Source organism: Melanerpes formicivorus, unplaced genomic scaffold (genome assembly GCF_026170545.1).
Source record: "Melanerpes formicivorus ecotype bairdi unplaced genomic scaffold, bMelFor1.0.p_v2 SCAF_14, whole genome shotgun sequence".
Classification (NCBI taxonomy): Eukaryota; Metazoa; Chordata; class Aves; order Piciformes; family Picidae; genus Melanerpes; species Melanerpes formicivorus.
The window spans coordinates 8,807,080-8,828,555 of record NW_027142366.1 but is presented as its reverse complement, the minus strand read 5'-3'; the positions used below and the strand labels follow the sequence as shown (position 1 = coordinate 8,828,555).

The 21,476-nt window shown below is 39.5% G+C and overlaps 1 protein-coding gene across 2 annotated transcripts in view; it reads right to left on the bottom strand.

Moving 5' to 3' along the window:
• SMG1 (SMG1 nonsense mediated mRNA decay associated PI3K related kinase) overlaps positions 1-21,476 on the bottom strand; it is a 67,893-nt gene that overhangs the window by 24,676 nt on the left and 21,741 nt on the right. For both annotated transcript variants that reach the window (XM_068146845.1, XM_068146846.1), the window contains 23 exons: positions 20,906-21,003; positions 18,503-18,676; positions 17,182-17,406; positions 16,393-16,494; positions 15,683-15,952; positions 15,029-15,159; positions 14,172-14,333; positions 13,624-13,742; positions 12,840-12,927; positions 12,658-12,759; positions 12,068-12,208; positions 11,556-11,755; positions 11,088-11,284; positions 10,241-10,408; positions 9,321-9,475; positions 8,099-8,244; positions 6,804-7,005; positions 4,971-5,080; positions 4,460-4,607; positions 3,502-3,661; positions 2,730-2,850; positions 1,806-2,054; positions 1,234-1,518 (listed from right to left, as the gene is read on the bottom strand). In XM_068146845.1, coding sequence (XP_068002946.1) covers positions 1,234-1,518; positions 1,806-2,054; positions 2,730-2,850; positions 3,502-3,661; positions 4,460-4,607; positions 4,971-5,080; positions 6,804-7,005; positions 8,099-8,244; positions 9,321-9,475; positions 10,241-10,408; positions 11,088-11,284; positions 11,556-11,755; positions 12,068-12,208; positions 12,658-12,759; positions 12,840-12,927; positions 13,624-13,742; positions 14,172-14,333; positions 15,029-15,159; positions 15,683-15,952; positions 16,393-16,494; positions 17,182-17,406; positions 18,503-18,676; positions 20,906-21,003 — 3,753 coding nt within the window. The remainder of the gene's footprint in view (positions 1-1,233; positions 1,519-1,805; positions 2,055-2,729; positions 2,851-3,501; positions 3,662-4,459; positions 4,608-4,970; positions 5,081-6,803; positions 7,006-8,098; positions 8,245-9,320; positions 9,476-10,240; positions 10,409-11,087; positions 11,285-11,555; positions 11,756-12,067; positions 12,209-12,657; positions 12,760-12,839; positions 12,928-13,623; positions 13,743-14,171; positions 14,334-15,028; positions 15,160-15,682; positions 15,953-16,392; positions 16,495-17,181; positions 17,407-18,502; positions 18,677-20,905; positions 21,004-21,476) is intronic.

The following is a 21,476-nucleotide window of genomic DNA, read 5'->3' as shown; positions in this document are numbered from 1 at the left end:
CAGAAAGATGAAACTAAGGCAAGAAACTCAAAAGAGCCTCAGAAAGCACACTTTTACGAAGCATCTAGGGCAGTGTGTTTGTGCTTATTTGTGTATGTATTTATTGTATTCACCACCAAGTCAGAAAGCACCTGCTACTTAAGTGTCGCCAGCAGGTCCAGGCCAGTAATCAGCTCCCTGTACTCAGTACTAGTGAGGTCACACCTCTAATATTGGGTTCAGTTTTGGGCCCCTCACTACAAGGAAGACAATGAGGTGCTGGAGCATGTCCAGAGAAGGGCAAGAAATGCTGGTGGAAGGTCTGGAGAATAAGGCTGGTGAGGAGCAGCTGAGGGAACTGGGGTTGTTTAGCCTGAAAAAAAGGAAGCTGAAGAGAGATCTCATTGCTCTCTACAACTCCCTTAAAGGAGGTTGCAGTGAAGTAGGTGGTGGTTTCTTTTCCCAAATAAGAAATGACAAGGCAAGAGGAAATAGCCTCAAAGTTACCAGGAGAGGATTAAATTGGACATGAGAAAAAATTTCTTCCCCAAAACAGTTGCCAAGTTCCAGGAACAGCTGCCCAAGGCAATGCTGGGAGTCACCATCCCTGGAGGCACTTAAGACATATAGGTGCTGGGTGACATGGTTTAGGGGTTTACTTGGAAGTGTTGGGTTAACAGTTTGACTCCATGATGTCAAAGATTTTCTTTGAATTAAACAATTTTATGATCCATTAACAGCTCTGAAATAGTTCTGACTCCACCAGAGAGGAACTAAGTAATTTATGAAATCCATGCTTAAGCAAAGAACTTTATCTTGACATTTTAAGTCTGCCAAAAATTGGGAATTAGAGTACATTTTGTGACAAATTAAGTATAAAGATCATGAGAAAACCTAAGGTAACTGCTTTTCACTTATCAGAGCCTTCAAAATATAAGCCCTGTCAATGCTTAATCTGAAAGATCTGATTCCAGCTTTAGCAAATACAGGGCCTGAAAGCATGCAAAGCATGACCCCCCAACAGAAATTAAAAATGCATTCCAGTTTCTTCTTCAGGACATGACTTGTGGAAGATATACAACATTTCCACATTAAGGTGTTTGGGGTTTTTAACTGTTAATAGCTACCCACTGCACAAATCACACACTGCTTTGATATGTATTAGGAAAAGAAATACATGAGCAATGGAGCAATATCCCTCAGTGCAATCAGCAGTAACTAACAAAAAAATAATAAGGAGGAGAACAAATCTACCTGTAGATTCACTTTCAATCCTAGGATATTCTTCTTCTAGTGTATTAACAGCTGGGAGATCAATCAAATTATATATGTTTTTAGACAAGGTGGACAGACCAGTATGATTTTGCTGCTGTCGAGCTCTATATACTTGTTTCAGCTGTCCTGAAATCTCTTTCCATTCTGCTTGAATCCACTTAGCCAGCGTGAGAATTGATTTAGCAACTGCATATTCAGCTTTGGCAGATTTGCAAAAGGATATGGCACAAGAACTCAGCATTTCCATGGCATGTGTTGACTGACCTGCAGATCATGAAAAGCACATCTTCAACAGAGCATTAACTTGATTCAAAATACCTCCTCTGAGAATCACTATATTCAGATATTCTTTGTAAAATATTGATTCAATAATCTGTTTATCTTTTGAAGGAAAAGGATTACAAGAAAGAAAAGACTTGTGAAAACACTTTCAGACTGAGACAACAGCTAACAGGATGTAATCAGTTCCCAATGATCCTGCTCTCTTATGATTTCTTCAAGGTCAGGGGCAAGAAGCTCAAGTATCTACACCATAATTAGCAGATACTTACCTGCTGTGTACAATAATTTTGTTTTCTCAATATCAAGTTCAGGACCCCATTTTTCATCTGTCTGACCTGGTGCAGACAGTTTTTTAAAGTGCTGGACTAAGTCTTGTGCAGTGGTGGTTTTCCCCAGCTGAACTTGGCTGCACTGGGCGAGCAGCCGTGTAGCTAGGGCAATATTTCCTCGCTTCCGTGCAAATTTCGCTGCTGTTAAGCCCAGCTCCATTAGATGGCTTTTAATTGGGACTGTTGGTTCTGAAGAAGAAAGCAAGGCATTGTAAACAAAAATCACTGAACAAACAGTGTTGCACCTGGGTTATACAAGTAATTTCTGCCTGACACATTCTGTACGTGGCCCTCAGGGAAAAAAACATTGCTCAGCTCTTTCTTATTTCCGAACATCTCCTTCAGAAATGTCATGACTTCATTTCTGCCTACAACATTTATATACCCCATCTGAACAAAAAAAACCCAATCCACAGATTATCTGCTAGGCAAAAGAGTAATTTTTTCACTATAAGCATTCTTCTTCACTAAGAAATCTACTTGTCTGTTTTTCCTCCCAGTACCTTCTATCATACTCCACATTTAAATGGCTTTTGTGACTGTTTTTTAAACGACCATCATTAATAGTGCTGAAGTACTCAAAAGTATGAAGACATGAGCAAGTAAAGTGTGATTAAAAGAATGAATACAGAGCTGCCAAGTACTATGGGACAGCTTTTCTTCCTTTTAAAAACTGTCTACATTACGGCCTTAATTAAGGCCACTGAGCTAGAACTGTAAAGCAAGACACCTAAATAACTAAAACTTGGCTTTTAAAACCAATTAATCTAAATAACAGAAAAAAAAATAGAGAGCCTTCAGTAGAAGATTTTGGTTCAAATTCTGAGTTTATTTTTTATAACACTAAAATGAGTGCTTGTATACCTTTAAGTTTTTCCATCAATTGATTCTGGTACACTGTGTACCTCAGCGCATGCATCCACGGCCTTACATCATGCTGTTTGCATGACCTCAAAGCATCATTGAAGAGAGGTATAAGACAGTCCTGAAAGAGGCATAGAAGTTGCATAGTTGTAAGGACAGACACCTTCACTAAAATGTATTTCTATGTATTAAAACCAAAGGCCATTTTAGTGCAGAGCAAAAGCATTTTAGTGCAAGAGCAAAATAGCCACTCTGTTGTTAACAATACAGCACAGATATGCTTTACATAACTCTAGAACAATGTGCTTCACTTTGAGAGGACAACAGTAAGAACAGCTCAGAATCAAACAGGGTTGTTTTCTGAACAACATTAACTAGAAATCAGAACTAGCTCGTTCATGTTGGTTGAAGTTTGGCATTGAGTTTTTAACAGCTGAAGTCATTTGGTTTTGATCAATATATTGAAGTCCCTTTTAAAAGCAAACTACAAGTCTGTTGCAGGAATGAAGTGGCACAATGCAGAGAAGAAATAGACACTTCTCCAAACAGCAACCACAAATAAAACTTTACAAATACTGTAAGTGTAATTGATAGAAAGAATCCAACTGAGATATCAATTTAAAAGAGAAAAACTAAACATGTTGGGATAAAAAAAAAGGGCTTTTACAGCATGATTAACTATGGCCAAACCAATTAGCATGTGTTCTATATTCACTACTTGATGACAAGGGGATAGACATTACTCCAGTTTAGGGTTTAAACACAGACATACCTCTGATGTCAGCCTGTTGGATACAGTGTTTTCCAGAGCAGAAGAACAATACAACTGAAGAGTGCTCAACACTGGTAAAGACTGAGACACTGTGAGTGTTGAAAGTCTTAAAGGTCCAATAGCAATTCGTGAGGTTTGCTTTAAGTACTTAATAACATTTCTGAAACAGAAGAATCGGGATAGCCAATTTTGTTACCTTGACTTTAAAAGTGAACAGTAATATCATAAGAACCCAAGCCAAAACAAATTTAAGATCTTCAAAGAGATCATGGGGAAATCCTGCAGTCTCACACATGAGTTGCAGTATGATCCTTAATTATTAAATTGAAAGAAGCAGCACTTTATCAATTCAAAGAATAGAATTAACCAGGTTGGAAGAAACCTTTGAAATCATCAAGTCCAACCTATCATCCAACACCATCTAATCAACTAAACCATGGCACCAAGCACCCCATCCAGTCTCTTCCTAAACACTGCCAGTGATGGTGACTCCACCACCTCCCTGGGCAGCCCATTCCAATGTCTAACAACTCTCTCTATGAGGAACTTCTTCCTAACACCCAGCCTAAACTTCTCCTGGAACAGCTTGAGACTGTGTCCTCTTGTTCTGGTGCTGGCTGCCAGGGAGAAGAGACCAACCCCCATCTGGCTACAACCTCCCTTAAGATAGTTGTAGACAGCAATAAGGTCTCCTCTGATCTTCCTCTTCATCAGGCTAAGCAACTTCAGCCTCTCCTCACAGGGCTCGTGCTCCAAACCTGAACTACATGAGCTCCAACTTAAAAGTCACTTTAGTTTTCCTCAGTAAGCTCTTAACTCACAATGGCTACAACTGGTAGCAAACTTCCACAGCTGCTGAAGTACAAATCAGAGCATGCTTTTCAACAAGGAATTTTTAACAGAGCAGAACATTTTTTTCACAGAATATTGCCTTAACTCACAGCACATTCCAACTTACTCGGAGATTGACTGCCACTTTTGCTCCTGTTCCGGGTGGTTTACAGCTGTGGCCAAACACACTGAACTTCTTAAAAGCTGCACTTCCACTGCTTTTTGAAGTTCTCTTGGATCAGGACTTAGCATATTAGGAAGGAGCTTCTTCATGTCTACATGGAGATTAAACAATTGAAACCAACCAGAGCTGCCTAATATTATCAACTGTCTGAGAATGCATTTCTGAGAGTAAGGAAGTTTGAAAGAAAACTTTAAAATACATGGAGGTATTCATATTAAAAACTGATGATGGATTACTTATAAACAAACACATTAACTTCAGAAAACAACACTTGTATCAACATTTAGACTGACCACTGCCAAATCATTTTGAAGCTCAGTTCAAAAAGGTTAGGGCCTGTCCACTGAACACAGCAAACTGCATTCAGAAGTTTCAGTCTGAAAACGACAGAGACAGATACATGGAGAAATATTTACTCATGTATTTGAAGTAATGTTAACTTATGCATTTATACCTATTTTTTCTTTGGATCCCCCTGCAAGTAGGTTGATATTTTCTCCTGGTAATAATTCTAGTTGTTCAGTGCATTCAGTGAGTTGTCCAGACTCAAAGCTGCTCAAAGATCTGCAATTCAACGTTTACAGTTTTATAGTCACATTTCTTACTTCATTCCAGTTGCTTAGTATCTTACACAGCCAAAGAGAATGACTCAAGCCTAACTCATAATCCTACAGAGCTCTTATGACAAATTCTAATCAAAAATCCCCATTCTCCCATAGCTCAATAAAAGGCAATAGAACTGCATGAAATGGATAAACTCAGTATCAAAGGAAAACAAAACTCTCCAGCGACCAAGGCGGTCATATTATCATCACACTATATAGAGTGCTCTTCCACCACAATCAGGAAGTAATGTTTGACTTTGCAAGAGTTTAAAACCAAAGAAAACCCAAAAACATTTTTCCCCAACATGCACAGGAAAGTAATTTCTGGGGCAGAATTTCATGAGGCCATGGTCTCAACTCTTCTGTTTATGAGATCAAAACTCCAGAAAGACTGGAACGCTGTGCAGGTCACAGATTCTACAAGTCTGCAATGTTTAACAGCCTGAACCAGCACATGGAACTGTTGGTTTGTTGGGTTTTTTTCCATAGGAAATACCTTGGACATTCTAGACTTTTACAGAGCTACACCAAAAAAAGGCACTGAAAGATTAAGAGGCTTGATGGGCAAAAGGGAAAGGTTTCAAAAAGGAATTATCTACAGTATCTCCATTAGAAAAGTATTCAGCATATGAAAGCTCCCATTTTTACTGAATTATTTTGATCCTCATCACTGCAGCCTGCTCATGAGCTGCACACTTAAAGTGCCATGTATTCTCAGGAGCTCCTTACAAGAATTTTCTGATGATAAAGTGTCTTACTCCCAGTAATTGTGTGGATGAAAACTAACTCAAAACCAGTTTAATCCATCAGACCTGTGCAAGAGTACAGCAAGCAGTGGTGATGTTTATCAGAAGCACTGGGGGGTTTAGTGTACAAATGCATGAACTCTCGGAAAGGACACACTAGCTCCTTCATAACAAGGACTTACTCTCCTAATGGAATGCACAACACTGAGTTACCACAACAAGAAAAAGGATTGTCCCTTTCTCTGACAGAAGTAGTCACCTTTTCAGACCTACAAGATTTTAATTTGAAAGCCTCCTTCTACGCTTTTATTTTCAGGTCAAGAAACTTCAGCCAAAAGGATTTTATTATGTTCACCACAATAGCAGAGAAATGGAAAGTAATCAAGTTGTCTAATCAAACAGAGAAGACCTTCAAAACTTGATGGACTAATTCAATGTTTTTTCCTGAACCAGACAAATTTCACTGCACAAACTGCAGTTCTAAATTCCATTGGGAAAAAAAAAACAATAGTTTAAGCAGCCAAGACCATGTCCTTCATATACTTTTTTTACTTCACAAATCAATTACAATCTTTTTAAGGAACTGTAGCACTGACAGGCATTTTATTTTTCACTATGAAGTTTCTGAAAGGATACACCTTCTGCCAGTAAAAGCAGAATAAACTCAGTGTCTTTTACTTTCAGTGACTAGGTATTTTACTTGAATACCTCAGCAGGCAGAAAGCCACAGTAACTATTTGGAAAGATGTAACCTCTTTACTTGTCTATATGGCTAGTAAATGTCATGGCCAAGTTTTGCCCCTCCCAAGAATACAATATTCTTCTATTTATGCCTCTAACTCAATGATACTTTCTAAAAATCACTAGAACTTCAATATTTCACTTCTAAGATATTGGCCTCTAAAGCACTGTTGAATAAATTAATTATATCCTTACTTTATGTAGTTAAAATCAGCTTTCAGGTTGATTGAGGTATTACTATTGCTTTTCTTCAAGTCATGGACCATATTTTGCCACTCCTGAACAGCAGCCCAGTCAGCAATGGAAATGTAACATTCACATGCTTTGTTACCCAAGTAGTTTATCACTTCAGGTGAAGAGTCACTTGGCTTAGTCAGAACAGTTTTTCTAGTTTCCCCTGTGAAATGAAAAAAGAGTGTATGTGTTTAAATAGATAGTCATGCTTAAATATTTTGAAACTACCTTTGAGTAACAGCATTGCTAATCTATAGAAGAGAATAAACCAGGTTGGAAGAGACCTTCAAGATCATCGTGTCCAACCTATCATCCAACACCATCTCATCAACTAAACCATGCAACCAAGGACCCCATCAAGTCTCCTCCTAAACACCTCCAAAAATGGCAACTTCACCACCTCCCCAGGCAGCCCATTCCAATGGGCAATCACTCTATGAAGAACTTCTTCCACAGTCTAAACCTCCCCTGGCACAGTTTGAGACTGTGTCCTCTCGTTCTGGTGCTAGTTGCCTGGGAGAAGAGACCAACCCCCACCTGGCTATAACCTCCCTTCAGGTAGTTGTAGACAGCAAGAAGGTCTCTCCTGAGCTTCCTCTTCTGCAGGCTAAGCAACCCCAGCTCCCTCAGCCTCCCCTCATAGGGCTTGTGTTCCAAACCCCTTCACCAACTTTGTTGCCCTTGTCTTTTGTGAAGAGAAACAATCAAGCACTTCAACATTTACAGTAGTCTTCTTCCACTTATGTTTTCGGGGTCTTATTAAAGAGAACCAAACAACAACAAGCAAACAGAACCTTTTCAAAGGAAGTTTTTTCAAAACTGAGCCTGCATCAGTAAACAACCATCAAGGCAGGGAAACAGGAGAACTAAATTAGGAACAAAGGAGGTCTCTTTTCAAAGATGAAACGGAATACAGCAACAAAGCCTCAGTAGTTAAAAACTCTCAGCAACTAGTGCATTTATGATACAACCATGTCATAAATGCTAAACCTCCAGCTATGATGGAAAAATAATTCAGACTATTAAATGGCAAAATATTTCACCTATTATTTTTAGTTTCATTCAGCTAGACCTCAGTACTGCAAAGCCTCCTATCTACACATAACATTGGTTTCAATGGCATTAAGTGGTTCGGTTGAATTGCAGGCAGAAACAGGTTTTCAAGGTTAAGAATTAAGTGTGCATCATTGGAATATTTTCTCTTCATACAGTTACAAAATGGTATATCTCCTCAAAAGAAAATAATGAATACTGACCATTCAAGGAATGCTTTGGGCTGGCATTATTCACACTGTTTGAATTGGCCAACTTGAGAACATTTTTGTCAAAGCCTGTAATGCAGCAATCCACTCCTGTCATGGAGCACAGGTGCTCCTGGTATTCCACAGTTGCTTTTTCAAACCTTAAAAGATGATTTAATATTTCAGTCAGTATTTTACAGAACCACTTCTGGGTTTTGGTAAGCAGATTGCATTTCAAACGTTTTGTGACCACCAGACTCAAAGCTCACGTGTCACCTTCAGCAAAAGAAAGGGATTAGCACAGAATACAAGTTCAGCAGCTGAATTTCCAGCCTATAGCATAGGATAAAAGCTTTTCCATTCAGGTTTTAATGACAACTGCAAACTAAGTACAGACTGAAGGAGATAAACGAGTTTCACTTTTGACTGTCACACTTTTTTGCCTGAATGAGTAAAGCTGAATACTGATTAACTACAGAGCATTTAACAGAGGATTGCAAAACTGGGTCTAGGTCAACAATCCATATCTTAAACTTCTCACAGATTACAAAGCTGCATGTTATTTTAAGAAAACTTTCATAAATGGGGGGGAAACAAAGATCATTACAAATATGAAGCATGAGGGTTTTGGTTGGTTCAAAGTTTTTTACATGGCAGGTCAATAATGAGAAGTGCCCCTTTTTTTACTTCATACAGCAGAAAAGGTGCATTCCTTTAAGGAAATGAAAACATTAAAATTAAGGCTTATCCTGTCTGGAACACTGACCCACTTATTGCTATCTGCAGCCAAAGATTCTACTTCACTAGATGTGAAGCCACGTTTCCAAAGCTGAACTAAACTGCAAAGCATCTCTCCCTTGCAGTCCTCCTCCTGGCAAACTGTGGTAGGTAAATCAGATCATGCCACTGGTCAGAAACTTCATTGGAAAATATTTAAAGCAATGGACAACTGAATATATTATGAATATGATATTGCTGTGTATTAAAAAAGATAAAGAAAAACCCCAGTTTAGGAACACTCTTTATATTCTATTCAAATCTTGGGCATTTAGTGAAAAGGAGAACTTGTAATATCTACAATTGCTGGATGCATTAGGTATCTCTGAAAGACACAAGGAATTTAATTAGCATGGAACTTAAAACAGTAGCCTTGATTGACAGTTTTAAAAGGCAGGACTATGCCTAAGAAGGAAAAAGTGTCCTAGCTTGTACCACCCAGTTAGCTGAGCAAACTTACCGCCCTTCTGCTTGTTGAGCTACGGAATTGATCCAGGCAAGACTCTTCCCAACCACTGCAGAAGACCAGACAGCAATACCCTGAATAGCTTCAGGACAGTGAAGCTCACATAATGCTTCTACCAGCATCATAATTGTCACTTCCAATTCATTTCCCTAGAATCAAAACAAAAGCTTTAGCAAGTATAATATAAAATAAGAGGTATGCCACATAGAAGGTTAAATACTTGGACAAGGTTAAGGCAGTATTTCATTATATGCATCTACAAGTGAAGTGCTCTGCATATGCACCCACTGTGAATCCACAGCCTGAAGGTCAGTAGTCAGCCACCACTAGATGGTCTAGATCTATGTAAACATGAGAATTCCTAGAGAAACAGGCAGCAATAAATATCTATCCAACCTCCTCTGTTAAAATATTTAAACACATCAAGTCATGCACTGAAAAAGAATACAGAGTTTAGTTTCTTAAGAAGGCTTGACACTTTATCCACGCATCCCACCTCTGCACTTAGCTGCTAATTACTTATAGAGGAAGGATACCCTCACAATACATCCCCTTCCCACTCATACATTACACTGCCACAAGCTTGTGAAGGCCTCACACACCAGAAGTTTCAGAAGGTTAATCCAGATCATTCCACTTAGAAAGAAAGCACTTAGATCAAACTGTGCACAAACTGTAAGATTCTTTTATCTGCAGTGTTTGATGCTATGCATACAGCACATACTTATCTGCAATCTACAGTATCACTTCATGAAAGTCTGACAATACACAAGTAAGAGTTTAAAATGTGGCTTTAAATAACACAATCTTTCACAGACCTGTTGGCTTAATAGTTACTGATTGCCTTAGCTTTATTTTAGCATGAGGTGGGAAGATTTTTGCAATAGTCTATACATAGAGTTTGAAGAGAGTACCTGAGAGATACTATTATTAGTTTTCATTTCTGTGAGCAAATCAAAACCATGCCTGACTGTCACAGCAGGCTGGCCAGCCAGCAATCCAACTCTCATGATGGAAAGTCTAATCCGTGTTAGCCAATCTTGGCATGTCTGGCGATTAGTGTAGAAGAAGGTCCTGATAACCTTTAAGGGCAGAAAAGAGAAGTTTTGCAACACCAATCCTCTGCATGAATCAAAAAGAGTTACATACAGTATTTAACAATTTCTAACAATCCAAGTAAAGAACTGTTTCTTTTCCCCAGTTGGGTTTTCAGTTGAGAGATGAAGAAACCATACTCTGCATCTCTCACTTCATTAATGCAGCTGGTCTGGAGCTACACACAGCACACAACTGGGCAGGCACACTGCCAAGCTACAAATCTCGCAGTAAACTCACTAGAAATTACATAGTGCTGACATGTCAAAGTCTGGTAATTAAGCAGCTTGTTTTGACAGTAAAGAATGTTTTGCATTTGGAACTACACCAAAGGTTATGTTGTTTATAAATAATTATTACATTCTTCAAAAAAAGGAATTTGAAGCCCCAGATATTTCTGTGACTTCATAACAGGACGGCCGATAGTCTACAAATAAGTGCCACAAAACAGGGTTGCAATAGATTTGCACCACTCTACAAGCTGACAGTCCAGAAGTAAAACCTGCTTTCACACATTCAAAGAATAAGCCAAAGCCAGACAAACTAAGAGTCTCAAACTTTAGGAAATTCTTCTGAAGTTCCACAGTAAAGACCTGAACAACACTGAAAACACTGCTCATTCTATAGACTGTTTCAGGCAATGTCATCACCCTAAGAGAGACAAACCTTGGGTGGAGAGGTAAGGGCATTGGCACATCCTTCATAGGCATTGTACATCAATTTTTCCAAGTTCTCCAGGTACTGTAGAAGAAGAACAAGCCTAAGCTGGTTGCTGCTGTGTCCTTCATCATTGTCTGCAGTAGTCCACTGACTAACGTCTTGGTCAGGGTTTAATGTATGGGCTGCAAGACTCCTAATAATACCTACACATTTTAGCAAAACAAGGAAAAAAGACAGTGTTTTATTGAAACATGCCAATGTATAGCAACCCTGAAGTACAAACATCTCTCCAAAGTTAATGACAATCATGCAACTGCCCCTCTGCTGTTACATCTCTTGGTGTGTCTAAAACAGGCTAAAATCTATAATCACTGAAAAATAAAGCCAGTGTGCTTCTCACCCTGACATGAAGCTCTTAGCTGCACAAGCTTCCCAAACAAATCCCCTGAAAATAAACTGTATTTTTCACATTACCTTCAATTGTTTGAAATGTGTCTTGGGCTCTACCCAGAGGAGTTCGTAGCTTCGACAGAACAGTAAACTGAGCTGCTTCCCACACAGCCCACTGCCAAAGCACAGCATCAGTCTTCAGCAGATTCCGAGGGATGGTTGGTTGCTCTCTCTTGTCTAGTCTTTGACAGCTATAGAATAATCTTTCTAACCAATTATCCTTCCTGAAAGAAAACATCACTTACATTTACACACGTTGACATGGTAACAAGTTCATACTGCACACACTTTCCATCTTGCCCTCAGACTCATCTCTCACAGGATTATAGCCAAGCAGCAATGTACATAGACAAACATTCATAAAGATCTTCAAGTACACATCTTTTTGTATACTTCAAGACATGTGTAAAGGAAAAGACTGAAAGCAAAGCAATGCAATTTGTGAAGCCAATTACAAATTTTAACCCAACCATAGCTTCCAATTGTTTACTATGAATTCAACATCCATGGCTATCAGTTTTCAAAGAAGTTCTTACCCAGTTCGGTGAGAGTTTCCATACAAAATAAAACTGATGACATCAGAGAAATCCTGTGGGTGGAATGTATTACTTGGAGCTTTGCTCATATGACTTCTTATAGCCAAAGAAATCTCTTGTATTTCTGTGTGGGTACGGTTACTGCAGGAAGAGGAAAAAAAAACACAACAAAACCCAACCCAGGCTATAATGTACCTCAATAAACCAAAAAAAGCTGTGCAAAAGAGTTACACACATATCTAATATATGCAACAACTGGAAGTAAGCATACTCCTTGGAACCAAGACAAAGTGCTTAAAGAGTTCAGGTCTTGGAGACAAGTAACAGGACAGTGTCATGCTGACACTCTGAGGAGCACAGACCTTAAGTATTTGTCTTTGTTTCAAGAAGTGCAGCAATTATGATTTAGTTACTTTATGTACTACTTACTGTTCTTAAATCTGTAACAAAGTAGACTGGATAACAAGACACTTCATGCTTTTTGATTCTAAATTAAGCCAGTATAATCAACTGGCATAATTTTTCCAGATAAGAACCACTGAAGAAGAACAAAACCATTTGCCGCATCGAAGGCAATCTGAACAACTTACCTCAACACAACATCTAAGGGAATTGACTTCAGAAGCTTCCCAAAAGTTTGTCTGACACGAGCACCACTGTGTACTAGCTGAACACGACACACATCAACACACCTGCAGCACAAAGGAAAACAAGTGGTAACCTTTCTGTTAAGAGCACGACGCCCACAACAGACAGAATTCTGCGCAGGTACCTTTGTAAGAGGTCATCTGGGAGGGAGGAGGAGAGGGCATGGAGGCTACTGCATGCTTGAAGACAAATGTTCACATCTTCCAGAAGGGCTGAATAGAGAAGAAAAAAAAAATGCTATTCTTGCTAGAATTAGAGAACTTATGGAAGAGCACCTACAGACACTTTTACAGCATAACTGGTAGGAGATGATACAGGCTTTAAGCAATACGTTTTTGTCTGGTTTGACTACAGCAAATAAATGCTTAGTAACAAAAAGTCACCTGTGCTACACGTTACTTATGGGCCTTTTCTGACAACTGACAAATGAATCCTATGACCTCCATGCATTGGCATTATACACAATCCATATATTTCAGTAAGAAAAAGCTTTAGTAAAGTTAGCAATTCCTGGCCTTGGGAATCCACTGCTCTTGCTAATGCTATGCTACTAAAACCATTCGTTCTCATACTCCTAGTGCCCGCTTCCGCAACCTGAAACAATACATCGCATTACGGAATGGTTTGGTTTGATAAAATCCAATCTTACAAGTAAGGTTTGGCACACCACTGACATTTTTGGTAGATTTGCACAATCACAACTGTTAAGAACATGAACTGTTTGCATAAGCAATTGGTAGGGATTTGTAGGAGTGCATGTTACTGAGCAATACAATCCCAAAGCACCCCTGAAGAGTAAATAAAACAGTGTACAGCTTCAGCTATCAGTGCTATAGAACAAGGTCACTTATGTACTCAATTATGCCATGTAAAAGACAGTTAACAAGTAAAAATGTCTTGGGTCTTACTGTTTGCTAAAAGTCCTTTACAGAACTTATGAAAAGATGGGAGAGAAAATAACGGTGCATATGTTTCGGACTTCTTCATCAGAACTGCCACTTCCAAAGCCCATGTCATCAGTAGTTTCCTTCAAAAAACCCAGAAGTATTAGTCACTATTTCTAGCTACAGAAAGACAGCTTTCACTAGAACTACTTCATGTTGCAGGTGTTGTTCTGTAATGCTATTTTTTAAACAGGTTTATTAACATGAAAGCTGTCCCCAGGCTTAGTCAGTTCACACAGTAAATAATGGAAAAGTTTCACAGCAAGCAAAACTCTTTCCCAGTTTTACTCTATATATCTTATGATGGTTTCAATTCTTCTAGTTTTCATGCATAATTAAAATGAGCAGCCTCTTTTTCCACAAGTGTTTCATTACTGACATTTCAAAAAGCCAAACACCCTGACTGGGTAAATTTACCCTGAGTTTTACAGATGGAAATTAGCTTTGTTTCTGAATGAAGGCATTCCACGACAAACAAAAACTCTCCAGACTACTAGGAAAATGTTACTTACCTGGTATCTTGAGTAATGTTATCCTTCTTAAGCAGTAGCCCCAAAAGGTTTAGTATGATTGAAAAATGCTTTTTTGTTGCTGTGGTTACAGTACTTATAACAGCTCCATCAAACAAAGAGGGAGAGGAAGAACTGAGGCTACTGGATATGAAATGGTCATGCCTGAAAAGGCAAAGAGAACAAACAGAAAATATAAACCCACATCCAGATTAGAGATACTTCCTTAAAGTATGCAGGAGAGGGATAAAATAACAGCAACAAACAAATAAACAAGAATCAACCCCAAAACCCAGGAGCAAAAGGAAATATACACTCAAAGTAACCACATCCAACTGTTTTGATCCTCAGCCTTAAAGAGCAAAGACAGAAGTTTACATCACTCCATGCAGCATAGTAGCCTGGTTTCAGCTGTGGCTGGTATCCTTGGTGGAAAAGTCACAAAATCCAAGAAATTTAGAGTAACAGTCAAAGTAGCTATCCCCTTCCTGTGACAAGGTTTTGTACTAACTAGGTCCAAAACATGTTTAAGTCTGTTTGCATTTCATAACCTCTCCTAGACTTCAGTGAGCAAAACAGAAAATCGTCTTTCCTCATTTACTTTCAGTAGAGCTCTCCCTCCCTTATCTCTATTGAAACACAAGACTTCTAGTCAAATAAAATGCCAAATTTTGAACTAGGATATGCTCTCCTGGCTACAATACAGGCTCCCTGTGATTCAAAGTAAAAAACTGATTAGGAAGTTGGGACAAAAGTTTAATTCTAACATCCTGTTTAATTCATCCCTCCAACAAACCTATTCTACTCAGATCAGTCCATCCCAGTGCTCTTAAAATGTTAACAAATTCTTATCTTCATACCTGGAACAGTGTGAATATAAGGTATAGAGTACTGCATACTGGACAGCAGGGAAATGGATTGCTATGTCACCATGAACAATCATCAGGTTTTTACTCAGTAGTGCAAACACAGTCGGTGAAAGGGCCCACATCTGTAAAACAATTGCAACATAAGCAAAGAAACAGAATAAGAAGCATTTCCATACTATTACTGTGGCTTCCTTCTTCCCAAGGGAAATAATTAAATTCTTCTTTTTCTGATCTCAATGGTAACTATTTTCTTTCCTCTTCTTAAACAGCCCACTGAAAGATGTGGAATAAGTGTTTTCACATGGCTGATATGCCGACAGAGGACACACTGAAGTTGCTTTTATCTCTCTTGATTTTCAGAAAGAATCACTGTGACAATCTGAGAATCAGTCTATGAATAACCCTGATAAGATGCTCTTCCCTAGAAATTGTTTTTCATAATGCACCAATTAGAGATGCAGTCCACTCATCCTGATTCCCAAGTCTTAAAACTGGAAGGTTTTCTGTAACAGAAGTTAGGCAACAAATGTGATTGTCTTAATTATGGACGCGTGCACTACTGGTGAAATAGCACTTTTCTACTTAACATATGCCCTGGAGTTTCACACTTACAGCACAAACTTTATCTGTAGAGTTTTGACTCACCCCAATTAATGAGTTCTTAGCATTTCCAATAGTACTTAGAGCACTGAGGTCAAATATAACGACAAACTTTGCATTGTCTACGTTGAATATGCGCTTCTTGAAGGAGTCATGCTGGATTTCAGAACAGGCTTCTGGAAGATGTAAACTATGGAGAAGACTATTTAGACCACAGGTCATTTCTCCTAGAATCAACCTGTAAGCAGTCTCCAAAACAGGAATGTTCTTCAGGCTCAATACAGCTTGGTATACACCTTGAGCTGCTGCCACAACCTTGAGAACATAAAATAGCGATAACTGATTAACATGAAATCATAACATACATTAAATCACCAACAAGGAATTAAAATCCTGCTCCTATCTCTGCATAACCTAGTCTGACACACATATCCATCTTCACTTTTCTGTACTTCAGTACTATTTACTTAATCTAGCAATTACTTTCTGGATCATCAACATGCCAAGTACGACAGCAACACCAGCTAAGGGCTTCTTTATCTGGCGTGATGGACAACTTACCAGGTCTTTAGCAAATCTAAACAGCCAAACCAAGAACCAGCCCCATCCACCTTTTCAGAGGTTTCCCCACATACACAGCCAGATTAAAAAAACCCAAACATTTAAGATGAATTAAGTTTTACAGCTTAATAAATATACTCTAGGAAATACGTGAAGGCTGATGTAATGCACCCATAGAACTCACTCCCTCTTACCTCCTTCTCCTTATGATAACGAAGAACAAGTAGTTTAGACTCTGGTATAAACAGTTTCTCTACAAATGAAGAGGGTAGTTTTGTATTTATTTGTTCAACAATCTGGGGATAAAAAAACAACAATATAAGTACCTGTAACTCCTTGCATTAATTTCTATTAGATTATTCAAAATGAAAATACTGTTTTTCTAGCTGGCATACACTGTATCTAGGGGAAAAAAAAACCAGTTTCTGAGTCATGCAATTATTTTGTATCTGCTTTCCCAAAGTCACAGAGAATTAGCTTTTTTCCCAAGGCTTTAACACCACAGTTGAGAAAAAACGTTGCATGATTAATTTGGACAGATGTGGGTTTAACAGTTTGTGGTCTGTACATTAAGAGCTGTCTTCTGAAGTCTGATTTCCTAGATCATGGCACAGTAAATAAAAAGAATACATGAAGCACTAAGATTCTGAAATCCATCAGGTGGTGTTACTACCTGCAGAGGCAAGAGAACTGCACCATGCAACAGTCAAGTCAGAAGGGATACACACACACAAAAGCAATCAACCAAAACATGAACACTCAAGCTAAAACTAAATGCCACTTTATCAACATGCCAACTGCATAAAGAAGCAGGCACTATGAGCTTTACAGGAAGGAACACAAGCATTCAGAAGAGGAATCTCTAGCTTGTGATCCAGAAGAGAAGAGTTTTAAATGTTTATCTAATGCACACACAAAGCAAGGCTGCTCAGAAGATAATATCTTCCAATGCAAAACCAGCAATAATAAAAATATGCACAAACCAGGGTCAACAGATTCAGGACTGAAATGATATAATCAGTGCCACAGGTCTGACAGTTTTCCATTTGATCTAATCCGTAGGTGATGACCATGTCACAGTGTATGGTCATGCTGGGATCTAGGCTGCCAAGCAGAACACCAACACACTCATTGGCAGCTGTAAGCACGGCTTCAGAAAAGAATACTTGGTTTGCTGCAGTCACACATCTCATCACTCTGTACAGAACCTGCAAAATTAAATCACATCTACATTAAACTACATGAAAGAGATGAGGACTTCATACTATTTTATTACATTCACAGCTGTTTGATAGCCTGTTCCACTGCTTGTTCTGCATCTTGGTAAACTCTGTCAACAGAGTATCCTTAACAATGCACATCATGGCATTACCCTTCAGAAGTATAAGAAAAAAAACATTCAACTGCCTGGTTTCCTTCTCAGTTAAAGGCCTGCAAAGACCTAGAAAACTTACATTCCATTTGCTTCCAGCTGAGTTTGTCTGGAAAAGTTAATGTTGGGGGGGGGGGAAATCTCAACCCACCACAATTACACAGAATTCTGTTCAGCTCCAACTGAAGTCAACAGAACTCCTACTGTAAAAGACAAGTCTAGTTTTCTTTCCTTGAGCTTTTTTGTCACAAGAACCCTCAGCAGATTAAGACACAATTACATAACTGTCTTAGCTTTAATTGAGAAATCCATACACTTATCTGAGTTCTGTCCCTCACAGAGCTCTGCAAGGGCATCAATTCCACAGCTCACACAATAACATTCTGACTGCAAAGTGGCTTTTTGGGGTTGTTGGGGTTTTTTGTTTGGTTGGTTTTAAATCTTCCACATCCTCTACAGTGGCTATATACTATTATATAGTATTTATTCTGAGTTTACCCCATCCTATGCTATGCTTTAGAACAAGAGGACTTGGCTATCAGATCCAGTTGACACAATTTTGGCATGGATAAAACCCCCTACATTTTATAACTTCGAATTGATAATCTGAATTCAGTTTTTGTACCATCAGAGCAATCTGAATAAATGGTAACACTCTGGTTACAAAGACAACACAATCAAATCTAGCTGAGTGAAGTTGAAATGCCACAAACCAGAGTTTCTGCTCTATGTGATTCCCATGTGCCACTACCACAATCCATACCTTAACATTTCATACAATTCTTGTAGTGTATTTCCTCAAGCAAATACATTTGCCCAAAATGGAGCAAATTCACAAAACCTAAACAAACTCAGCAGTGACCAGCATTGTTATATGGCAATAAGTTATGTCAGCAAGAAAGAAAACTGAAAAGAACCCCCCGAGTTCTTACATCAGTTACGTATGCTTCTGTAATTGGTGGTCCTCTAATTGGGCTGAAGCGTTCCCCAATACTTCTCACCACAGTACTGAAAACCCGAAGAAGTGCAGCCAGTTTAGGTAGTGATACTGAAGGAGGAGGAATATCTTCATCTACAGATTCCCCAGAAGCCACATGGCTGAGGTCCTACGGCACAGAGGTTTGATACATCAGCATACATCAGCAGCAGTTGTAACACATGCATAACAGACCAAAATATCAGACTGAAAATGCTTCATCCATTTTCCAGACATATGGATACCATCCAGTTATATCTATCTAGTATCTCTAACTGCACATACATAGGAAGATGTGATATAAGCACACAATGCCTAGCAAGTGTCACAGCAGTAATGAGATGCCCCTCAGTTTAGTCACTGAAACAGAGTACTCTGACTACATCTTGTAACTGAAAACAGAGGATTAGGATGTTCTTGGCCCCTGGAACGTGATTGCCCACGCTGCTGCACTGCTACAATAGTTGTCTGCACACCTTTACCACCCTCCCAAACAATTCCCATCCACAAACTGGAGTCAGGATGTTCCAAGTGGCCATCTCCATCACACTGTTTACATGCAGCTAACTTGACCTGGAGACCATGAGTTTACTAGCGGGCTACTTCCTGCCAGCTGGCATCAATGCCTGGGAACATTCCCAGAAGTGCTGACCTCATGAGTATAGATATAGCCTTGGTCTACTCCACTGTAAGATAAAACCATACTCACTGGAACCACCTCCTCCACAATTGAAGTTCACACAGGTTATCTTTGGACTCTTCCGTGACTAAGAACATGCACATTGTCCAATTCAGTGGCAAGCTGATAAGCAGCAACTTACGGCACCGACTAGCAACCCTGTGCCTGCAGTCACAGCAGCACAGGCTGCAAAGAGCTCTAGGAATCCTAACTCATAAAGCTGGCCCATCAGAAGTCCTGATGCACATGTAAGTACACTAATAAAATCTAATTATTCTGCCCTGCATGAAACAGACCATGCTACTGGAGGCACAATCTTGCCCACAGGATCTGCACATTAACATATGCAATATAGTATATATATAATTTAGTACATATACATATGGGCACATAGTCCACAAGAAAAAGACAAGACACCCTCTCCAAGCCCAAAGCTCTTCCTCTAAACAGTGTCAGATAAACTCCCTGCCCTGTCCACAAAGTAAAACAAAATACATCACACGAATATACTTCAGTTTTCTACTGGTTCCTGCTGTATTATTTCCTGCATGACAATCTGTGGGCAGTGACTGGCTGGAAAGTAGCCCTGAGGAGAGAGACTTGGGGGTGCTGGTGGACAAAAAACTCAACATGAGCTCTCAATGTGCACTTGCAGCCCGCAAAGCCAATCAGATCCTGGGCTGCATCAGGAGAAGTGTGGCTAGCAGGTCGAGGGAGGTGATCCTCCCCCTCTACTCAGCCCTGGTGAGACCCCACCCAGAGTACTGTGTCCAGTTCTGGAGCCCCTATTACAAGAGGGATGTGGAGGTGCTGGAACATGTCCAGAGAAGGGCCACAAGGATGAGCAGAGGGCTGGAGCACCTCTCCTGTGAGGACAGACTGAAGGAGTTGGGGCTGTTCAGTCTGGAGAAGAGAAGGCTCCGAGGTGACCTAATTGTGGCCTTCCAGTATCTGAAGGGGGCCTACAGGAAGGCTGGGGAAGGACTTCTCAGGATCTCAGGTAGTGATAGGACTAGGGGGAATGGAATGAAGCTAGAGGTGGGGAGATTCAGGCTGCATGTGAGGAGGAGGTTCTTCACCATGAGAGTGGTGAGACCCTGGAATGGGTTGTCCAGGGAGGTGGTCGAGGCACCGTCCCTGGGGGTGTTTAAGAGCAGGCTGGATGAGGCTCTGGCCAGCCTGATCTAGTGTGGGGTGTCCCTGCCCATGGCAGGGGGGTTGGAACTAGATGATCCTTGTGGTCCCTTCCAACCCTGAATGAAACTATTAACACCAAGTCTGTCTTGTCTTCTTTTTTAAAGAGGCACTACAAATCCCCCTCTCCTCAACAATCACTAGTTCTGAAAAACCTCTGAATCTGGACAAATAGACAACAGTGAAAGTTATTCACTACAGCTTATTTAAAGCTAAGGCATTAGTTCCTGGTTGGTTAATTGCTTTTATTCTTAGTGCAGCAATGACAGAGAGCCTGGCCATGATGCAATTCAAATAGTTCAGGAGGATTCCTGGAGAACTGTCATTGTACATACCTTAAGGACACTCTAACTTCATCCTCTTTTCCCCAGGAAAACAACAACTATATTTTCTACAAATCTAATACAGCCATAAGAATCACAGCAGTGGATTTATGAAGAAATGCACAACAGCTAACTCTGGTATACACCACAGAATGTTATTTACCTCAGCATAAGCTTCCATATCTTCTAAAAACTGCCCCAAAAGCGTGGTAGAAAAAGTAAGATCAGCCACCCAAAAGGGTTCCAAGCTCTGCAGCCATCCTGCATTAAAACATCAGGGCAATTAAAATAAAAGAATAAAGTAACATACAAAAATTACATTTAGTTGCATATTTTTGAGGTTAAAGTTGCTGCAGTAAAAGAAAGTTATCTACACAAAAATTTCAGCACAAGTTGTTTCTAAAACAAATAAATTGTGTTTCTTCCTTGACAAACTAACTTTAAGGTTAAGTCCTGCAACACAGCAGTTAAACATTAAGGACAGAATCTGGAACTATGACACAGAAAACCTAAGAGACTTGCTGTGAGCAACTCCCAGACAACAGCTATAGGTATAGGAAGGAGTTCCCCAGTTTCTTCAATGCCAGAACAGTATCTTTAGGACACAGATGTTCTAAAAGTCCACAGCAAAAGATACCAATATATGCTCTGGGAAATAAGGTATCTATCAAACTAAAAACCGTTTAAAAGTCACACAAATAACTGATGTTTAAATGCAACCCAAATAAAGCAAC